The sequence below is a fragment of the Xiphophorus couchianus genome, chromosome 15 (genome assembly GCF_001444195.1).
Source record: "Xiphophorus couchianus chromosome 15, X_couchianus-1.0, whole genome shotgun sequence".
Lineage (NCBI taxonomy): Eukaryota > Metazoa > Chordata > Actinopteri > Cyprinodontiformes > Poeciliidae > Xiphophorus > Xiphophorus couchianus.
Window position 1 is genome coordinate 22,741,382 of NC_040242.1, and position 9,695 is coordinate 22,751,076.

General features: G+C 38.8%; 1 protein-coding gene across 1 annotated transcript; it reads left to right on the top strand.

Annotated features, from left to right (window-relative positions):
* Positions 1-2,135: 2,135 nt before the first annotated feature.
* gja1b (gap junction protein alpha 1b) lies at positions 2,136-8,173 on the top strand. The gene is made up of 2 exons (XM_028040362.1): positions 2,136-2,263; positions 4,798-8,173. The coding sequence occupies exon 2, from the start codon at positions 4,814-4,816 to the stop codon at positions 5,975-5,977; it is 1,164 nt and encodes a 387-aa protein (XP_027896163.1). The 5' UTR covers positions 2,136-2,263; positions 4,798-4,813; the 3' UTR covers positions 5,978-8,173.
* The last annotated feature ends 1,522 nt before the right edge of the window (positions 8,174-9,695 follow it).

Here is a 9,695-nt window from a genome sequence, read left to right on the forward strand (position 1 = left end):
TGCTGCTGTGCAGTTTGACCCAAAGATGACCAACAAGCACTGCAGCAAAACTGTCAAGAAGTGGCTTTCGTTAAGTACCAGATCAAGAGGAAGGTATCGAGGAACCAAAGTGATGCCAACTAGAATCAAACTTGGGTTACCCCAACTCATGCTGTTTTCCTGTTCATACAGTATGAGGCTGTTTTTCCGTGGACAATAGACTGTTACAAAGGAGTCAAATATGTTTACAGATCTATGCCTGTTTCGCTAAATAAAATGTTGGTCTATCTAAATTCTCCCTAGGTGTGTGTTTGTGTGTGAATGGTTGTTTGTCCTGTATGTCTTTGTGTTGCCCTGCGACAGACTGGCGACCTGTCCAGGGCGTACCCCGCCTCTCGCCTGGAACGTAGCTGGAGATAGACACCAGCAACCCTCCCGACCCCATTAGGGACAAGGGTGCACAGAAAATGGATGGATGGATGGATGGATGAAAATGTAATATAATATAATGCCATGATATAATTTTTAAGTTTTTGTGCACACATTTTTGAATTTTTAAGTCTAATTTTTAAAGACTTAATGCCCATCATCTGCCAACAGAATCGTGTGCTTAACACCAGTGAAGAAACTTTTAATGGTGTGTTATGATGTAGACCTGCTATCAGCAGAAGTTCATTGGTGAAAAACTAAGCTCTCATAAAAGTCATAGAACACAGTCAACAACTGAAACATAATATTTTGTCAAGTGCCATCATTGCACATCAAAATGCTGATTAACGTTTCATTGATTATGTTTCAAAAGCAACTCTGGGTTTTTAATCTAGATGAAGGTTTGTTCCAGATTTATGGTGCATAGAGAAGTTACCTATTGAAACAAAGAAATCCCTGTTCTTTTTGTAAGATTGAACCAGTTGAGTTCTGAACCAGAGAATCTTACCAGCTCACCAGTCGTTTCAGTAATATGTCATGGTCAACAGTGTGAAAAGCTGCACTGAGGTCCAACAGAACCAGCACTGTGGTTCTCCCACAGCTTGTATTTATATGGATCTCACTGAACACTTTGACCAGGCCAGTCTCTGTTCTGTGGTGAACACAAAAATCAGCCTGAAAGACGTTAAAACGGTTGGTTATAGTTAGAAAGCTACAGTATTTAACTGTTTAAACAGACTTTTTAATAACTTTATTGATGAATGGGAGGTTGGCGGTTGGCCTATAATTCTGCAGTAGTGATTTGTCCAGATTGTTCTTCTTTATCAGTGGTTTGATTACTGCTGTTTTTAAAGCCTGGAATGAGAGCGATCACTTTATCACTGGAACCACATCAGATGCAATGACAGGCAGGACTTTCTTAAGACAAGGTGTGGCTATGACATCAAGACAAAGTTAAGGAATCAATGTTTATTCCCTCTTGTATAGAGTCTCAATATCATATTTGAGGCCAAGGAAAGATCAACAAAAAGTAATTTATTATTCTTAAGAGGCTGTGAAATTTTCCACTTTTTTAAAAAACTTTTTTTTTTTATAAGTATTAAAGAAGTATTTTTGAATTGAATTTGATCTACAAAAGATGGCAATACATCTTTTGTATTTTTGTCAAAAGCCTGTTAACAAGTAGGCCTATGTCTAAAAGAAAAACCTGCTCAAAAAACACCGTTTAATGCGATTTCCATATTGAAGGACCATCACAAGGTGGCGCTATGCACTACTAAAGTGCACAGTTTAGTTTGGAGTTGTACTTTTTCAAAAGATGTTTGAGCAAAACTGTTCTACGAATAAGGCTCATAACTTTAGTGAACTCTAAACTGTGCAACTCTGAGAAAAAGACAGAAATGTTTTCAAGTTGCAGAGACAGATTCTCACTCATTTTGAGTGAAGATTCTCACTCATTTCGTTACTGTCCACATTTATTCTTTATTGCTCAAATGTTTTATACTCTGATAAAATGTCATTTTAAGAAAGACAGAATTGTTCTTACAGCATGCGGCTTATTTGAGACGCAGCAAATTAAACGGGGCTTTGGAAGGGATGTTGGTGCGGTGGGATCCGTGAAGACAGGGAGGAGCTGCCCTGAAATTTTTGGGGGGAGTTTTGGCCCCTCCACTTCCAGCTTCCAGGGGCTTCGTGTTTTGACGTAGAGATCAGGTGACTAGAACTTTTCTGACTGACTCTTATAAGGGAAGTTTGAGGAGTTCGGCTCACTTTTTACTCCGGATTCCGATCGTGAAAAGGAAGTTTTTCCATAGGCGAAGAAAGTCCCGCTGGGCCGCCTTCTGTAACCCTGCAGGTAAGCTCAAGTGGAACCAAAGCCGTTGGTTTGGAAAAACAAACAGAAAACTATGAGAGCAGGATTTAGAAATAGACGGGCGATTTTTCCAGGCTCCTGTTAAAATTTTTCAACTTTAACAAAATCGTTTTATAGAAAGGCTTGTTTTTCTTTAGTATTTATGTTTAACCCTATTAGACGTCTTGAAATAGAACTGAACCCCCACGTAAAGAAGTTTCTCTTGGACATTTAAAAGGGCTCTCTCCTCGTTTATTAAAGAGGGTTTTCAGTTACCAAATGAGATGGAGAGCTTTGCCCAGGACTTGACCATTTGGGACTCCGGCCGCAGTAGACAGGCTGCAGAGGAGCAGCAGAGAGGTTCAGTTTTTCCAGTACAGTTCTGTGGACTGCAGCCTATTGTTCTGCTTGCTTATTTCTGCATGACAGACTCAGCCATGTAGAAAGTGGCGGGATAATAATCACACAGACGTTATTGTCCTCAGCTCCTCATTACTTTTTGACTTGTTTGAAGCTGAAATGCCAGATTTTAGAGCACTGGCGAAAACTTCCCGTGGCTTAATGTGCAATAAGTGAGAGCACATGCATTTCATTTTGCTTCATGAGGATTAGACTACAGGTCATTTTCTAATTAAGGAATTTACTCCAGGCTGTGGAGTGGACAAACATGGTTTCAGTTGGTAAAAGTGTAATGGAAAAACCTGTAATAAACTGTGACATTTATCACATAGTTATTTTTTAAACAGGATTTTCTTTTAGGTTATTGCAGGGTAGATAGATTTTCTCTTTCAAGGGCTTAGGGGTATATATATATATATATATATATATATATATATATATATATAAATGTGTGTAATTTTTCTTAAAGTCAAACAGATGTGAAAACCTGCTTTTAAAGATCTTTTCAGGACTTCTTAGTGAGAATCTCACTTAGGATTAAAGTCATGTGTGTAAGACTTTCCCATTTAATACACACAATAATTAGTTTCAAATGGCTTTTTTTATTTTAGAGAGATGAAAGCATAATTATAGAATAAAATCTGGTATTTTTTCCAAAGGAAAAACAGATATGCAAAAGTTCTATGTAAGTAGGAAGTTGATTTATTGCTTTCACACTGTGAGCAATTTAACTGCCCTGCCCTGCCTGCTTCGGCCACACATCACCATTTCTTTTTTTAGACTTAATCTTCCTGTAGAACTTGTCAAATAAAACGCTATAAATAAGCTTTTCTTTTGCTCTTTGATGTTATATATTTGTGTTCCCAGCTTTGTATTTTTTGTCCATTTAACCTCCCTTCCCATAAGGAAAAACTGTTGAACCTTAATGGCTCTTGGGTTTGCCGAGTTTTTGCTTTGGCATCTGAAGTGGGTGACCTTCTTGCCCAATGCATCTCAGGACAGGGAGTTAAACTTTGGCACACATACTAAAGCAAGTCTAAACCGCTCACATGACGGGTTTGAAAAGCAAGGGGGGGGGGGGGATCCCTATAGTAAGTTTACGTTTTTCAAATCTCAGGAATGTTATTTAGCGTAGTATTCTGTCTGAGAAGATTCTTACTAATACTGCAAACATTTAAATTTTTGGGGTTTAGAAAAATGCTAAAGATTTAAGGAGTTTAGAGTTTTCAGGGATTTTAGGAGCCTGCCTGATGTACATGTGTAGTGTTGCAGAGAAGGACAGACGTGCTTCTTGCTCCTTCTCTAAGCAATTGAATTATTTTGTGCATTGCATCAAACATTTATGTTTTGCTCCACCAAAAAGAAGAAAAACATAAAATACAAATTAGGTAAAAAATAAACTAGGTATAAGGTTTCCCCCGTAAGCTGTCAAAATTGATTAACCACAGAATTGTCTTGCATCGTACTGTTCATGTACCATTAGGGCTGCAGCTAACGATTCTTTTAATAATCAAGTGTTCAGTTAAAATAATAATAAAAAAAACAAGATTAAGCTTATTTTACAAAATATTAAAAATACATGAGTTGCTGCAGTGCTGCGTGACCTACAGAGGAAGGCCTCAGTCCTTAACGTGGCCGTCACAAAGTCCTGTTGACCTTTGCTGCATGCCCCCCCCCCCCCCCCCCCCCCTGCTCTCATAGCCCACTTTCCTGTATGACCACTGTCAAATAAAAAGGCTACTAGCCAAAAAACTAAAATAAACATTTTACTGCCTAAAATGCAGTAACCTAGCATTCGTTTAGTGTGTGTTTGATTGTCTGTAACAAAGGATGCAGTATTTCTCACGTCAAAATGTGAAACTCTGAGCCCTTTCTGCTTGACTTAACATCAATACAGTGTAGGGCTGATGTATTGACTATTTTTTAATTGACCGGTTACAAATTTGATTGCAAAAGGTGCTTAATAAAAAATTTTTTAACAGGTAATATTAAAACTGACATTTGAAGAATTCTGGATAGAGTTTATGATGAATCACGATCGGATCAATCATGATTCAGCATGATTAATCCAATCATTTGTTGCAGACACATATATTACTATCTTCACAGTAACACATTCGCAACTGCTTTTGTTCCAGCTCACTCTCCCGAAGAATGGGTGATTGGAGTGCATTGGGTCGTCTTCTGGACAAGGTTCAGGCCTACTCCACCGCTGGAGGAAAGGTCTGGCTGTCGGTTCTCTTCATCTTCAGGATCCTGGTGCTGGGTACTGCGGTGGAATCAGCCTGGGGAGATGAACAGTCGGCTTTCAAATGTAACACCCAGCAACCTGGTTGTGAAAATGTCTGCTACGACAAATCTTTCCCCATCTCCCATGTTCGTTTCTGGGTCCTTCAGATCATCTTTGTGTCAACACCGACGCTCCTGTATCTGGCTCATGTTTTCTATCTGCACAGGAAAGAGCAGAAACTCAACAGAAAGGAAGAAGAACTTAAAGCCGTACAAAATGATGGAGGTGATGTTGACTTACCGCTGAAGAAAATTGAGATGAAAAAAATGAAATATGGGATTGAAGAGCATGGCAAAGTGAAGATGAAGGGTGCCCTACTTAGAACCTACATAGTCAGCATTTTTTTTAAATCTCTGTTTGAGGTGGGCTTCTTGGTGATCCAGTGGTATATGTATGGCTTCACGTTGTCTGCGGTCTACACGTGTGAGCGGTCTCCATGCCCACACAGGGTGGACTGTTTTCTGTCCCGTCCAACAGAGAAGACCGTTTTCATCATCTTCATGCTGGTCGTCTCTCTAGTTTCTCTGTTGCTTAATATCATCGAGCTTTTCTATGTTTTTTTTAAGAGAATTAAAGATCGTGTAAAGGGGAAACAACAGCCAACACTCTATGCCAGTGGAGGCACTTTGAGTCCCACCCCTAAAGAACTGTCCACAACAAAGTATGCTTACTATAATGGCTGTTCCTCCCCAACTGCTCCCCTATCACCTCTGTCCCCCCCAGGCTACAAGCTGGCCACTGGGGAGCGGGGAACCAGTTCATGCAGAAATTATAATAAACAGGCCAATGAGCAGAACTGGGCGAATTACTCTACAGAGCAGAACCGGCTTGGCCAAAATGGTGCGGGAAGCACTATTTCAAACTCCCATGTGCAAGCCTTTGACTTTCCTGACGATACACACGAGCAAAAGAAACTTCCTTCATCAGTAGGACATGATCTCCAACCTTTGGCTTTAATTGATGCCAGGCCTTGTAGCCGTGCCAGCAGCAGGATGAGCAGAGCAAGGCCAGATGACCTGGACGTGTAAAGCAAGGTTTTGCCTACTTCCATGTCTGTCCAGCTGACAAGATTATTCTCTGCAGGCAGAAGATCAGGCAACGATTGAGTGCATATTCATTTCATAGCTGGGACTAACAGTCACAGTGCTTAGTATAGACACTCCTTCAGAGAAATAGCAAATCTAATTGAAATTTAAATATTTTGCAAGACCTTTTAAAGGTTCAAGTTTCATCTATTTTATCTCAGAGTATTTCTGTAACTTTTCATGATATGAAACAGCCATAGGAAGTTTTAGAAGTCTAAACCTCGCTCACATTAAACACATCAAAGTCTAATTTTAAAGTCCCAAGCAAATTTTAAACACTACTGACAAAAGCCACAGAGTGGGGGCAAAAATGGTTTGTCACCAATAGCAATGTGTGATTATTTCATGCTTGTGCTTTATTAGACTCACTGACAGGTCCCAGGCACTAACCAAATACCTAGTGTGTCAGATAATTCTAAGTAGTTAATGAAGAAGGAGCATGTAGGGAGATGTCACCAAGCCGCTTTGGCCTGTGAGGGAAAATGGCTGCAACAATCACATGAGAAGAAAAGGAAAAAAATGCAGCGACAACAAACACGGGGAATAGAAGCAATGTGCTTGGAGGCAGGAATAGTGACAGTACTTCTTGGATGTTTTCAGATAGCACAGCATTGTTAAAACACTGTACCTTTAACACATTGAATATAGGATGTGCACTAAAAGGTCAGGTAGTGTACACAAGGGAACAATCGGATGACTCGTAGCATAGTATTATGCAGTTTTTGTTTTTTTCTTTTAAACTGTCACTGATTAGTTTGAAAACAAAGAAGCGGACAGGTGACACTGGTTTTGTGGATTTGTTTGGTCATTGCTGTTCAGTTTCAGGTAAGAACACTCCTATACTTTGATGCATTACACTTGCATGCCATCAAGTGACTGGAACATGATAATGAATGAACTGGTAGGATGGCAGTTTGGAATGCTGGTAGAAAAATGGGGTTTTTATCTACCAATGCAGATTTGTTCTTATACTTTGCCTTTTACCAAGATCATTCAATATAATTAATGCTTAGCCTGTATTGCCAAACTGATTTTGTCCATATTCAGGGCTGAACATTTGTTCCAGTCTTTGTCTCCTTCTCACAAGGAAAACTGCAGTTGGATGGTTTTATGACTATGCTGTGTCAGTAGACATGCTGCGGTGTTAATGAGGAAAGGGGAACCTGGAAAGGAAAACACCTTTCAACACGCTACTGCTGTGTATCATCTCAAAACAATATTCCATCAACTAAAAATAGGCAGATTTATTAAGAGTAAAAACAATTCTTTCTTTCTTTTTTTGTTTTTGTTAAATTCCAACATTCTCAATCAACAGAAGTGGTAACTCCTGATAAACTTTGAATATTTTTGGTGTTATATGTTTCATTTTGTAGTCTCTTCTTTTTGAGGTACACATGAAAGTGGCAGGAATTGCAAACAGACATATCACTGCTTGTTTGTGGGTTCCTTAAAGAAAAACTTTATTAGATTTTATTAACATCATTTATTTAATGACCAGCATTCTTATTCTTTTTTTTTCATTTCTTTGTCAGTAGTATTTAAAAATGTGTATTAGATACTTGAGTGAATGTTTTTTTTTCCTTGTTTAACTCATTGCTGCTTGAGAAATAGATATTTAGTACTGTATATCAAGCTAACTGTGTCACAATAAAAATGTGAAGTGTTTGGAAGACTGGTCATGGATCTGGACTAATATTTAGTCTTCTCTTACCTTAAATCCAAATCATTTTAGTTCCACAACTGTCAAAAACTAGATGAAACTTTATTTGGGGAGCTTTTTGCAACTTTATGTCAATAATTTTGTCGGTACTGACAAGGATATTTTCATTTACAAGAGCATTTGCACTGAGATCTTGCTGTTAAAAGATGTAACTTGATGCAAATTGTATGTGAAGAGTTTTCTGATAGATATGTTACTAATTTATTTTACAACACAAAGCTCAATTCTATTCAATATAACAGACAACTGACCATTAATAGTTAATTGATTTGCGTGTCTTCCACTCTGAACAGAAGCAAGCATTAGACATGTTTACCCGGGGGATCTGCTATTGTACAAGTAAAACTGGTAGTAAAAATTCAACTTATTAACTGCACCTGTGAAATGCTATCTTAACCAATAAATGTTCTCAGTCCTCATCTTTGATTGAACTGATTTTTTTTATGAGATACTAATTAGGGTTGAAATAACTGTAATCATTTTTCCCAATTGTTTGTGTCATTGTTTGGATTTTGTGGCCATTAGTTATCAAAGGTTTTTTGTCACCTAAAGAGTTTGAAGTTTCCATCAGAAATGCTTGTTTGTCCCACTATAATATGCATTTGATTATAATAAAGTAATTTTTTTATTTCAATAATTTTAGTTAATTTCTCTTTGGGTCATGAATGAAAGAACGAGGTCACAGATATAAGCTGCCAAAATGAATTTTCTCTGTAGGATGGCTGGGCTCTCCCTCAGAGATTGGGTGAGAAGCTCAGTCATCTGGGAGGGACTCAGAGTAGAGCGGCTGCTCCTTCATGTCGAGAGGAGCCAGTTGAGGCTCGGGCTTCTGATCAGGATGCCTCCTGGACGCCTCCCTGGTGAGGTGTTCTGGGCACGTCCCACCTGGAGGAGACCCTGGGGCAGACCCAGGACACTCTGGAGAGATGATGTTTCCCTGGAAACCCCCTGGGATCCCCTTGGAGGATCTGGCCCAAGTGGCTGAGAGGGAAGTCTAGGCCTCCCTACTTAAGCTTCTACCCCCATGACCCGATTCCGGCTAAGCAGAGGAAGATGGATGGATGGATGGATGAGTTCTCTGCTGTCCCTTTTTCAGAGCATGCTTACCTTTTAGTTTAGTGATTTTACTTATTCACAACAAATGTAATTTGATTAGTGTCATTTCAAGTTGTGTCTTTGATAGAAATATTAAGAATACCTGAGAAGTGTGTATTTGTCTAGTTTCTACGGTAACATCTACAATGTGGACAGCTTTTATTAGCACTCACTTTTAATGTAGTACTTGCAATTCCATATGTGATAACAATTAACAACCTTTTGAGATTGTCTTACATTTGCCTGTGCCTCGTCAGCAGAGTTCGAAAAAATGATCTAACACATGAGAACAAAGTAAAAAGGGAATTATTTTACTTTAATACTTGGGTGGGATGCATTATAGAAGCTTTGCTACACAGAAAGTATGTTCCAGGTATGTGGCATTTCCCTGGCATCACCACAGAGAACATTCACACTGTCCAAAATAACTGCACACTAGTCAATCTAAATTGACTGCAGGTATAACTAAGAGTGCAGTGTAAGATAGTAAGATAAGATAATACTTTGTCAGTCCCACGAGTAGGAAATTGAAACTGTCATGACAAAACAAGAGTACAGAAATGAAAAAAAAACAAAACAATAAAAATACAGTACGTTGTAGAAAAAAATACCATAAAACACAAATATAAAAATATCCATATATACAAAATACACATATACATAATCTTACAGTCATAATTTTAGACAATGGGAGGAAGCCGAAGCACTCAAAAAAAACCCACACATGAACAGGGAGTGAACAGGGAGAACATGCAAACTCCATGCAGAAAGACGCCAGGCTGGGAATTGAACCAGGACCTTCTTGCAACAGTGCTACCAACTGCGCCACTGTGCAGTCTGCTCATG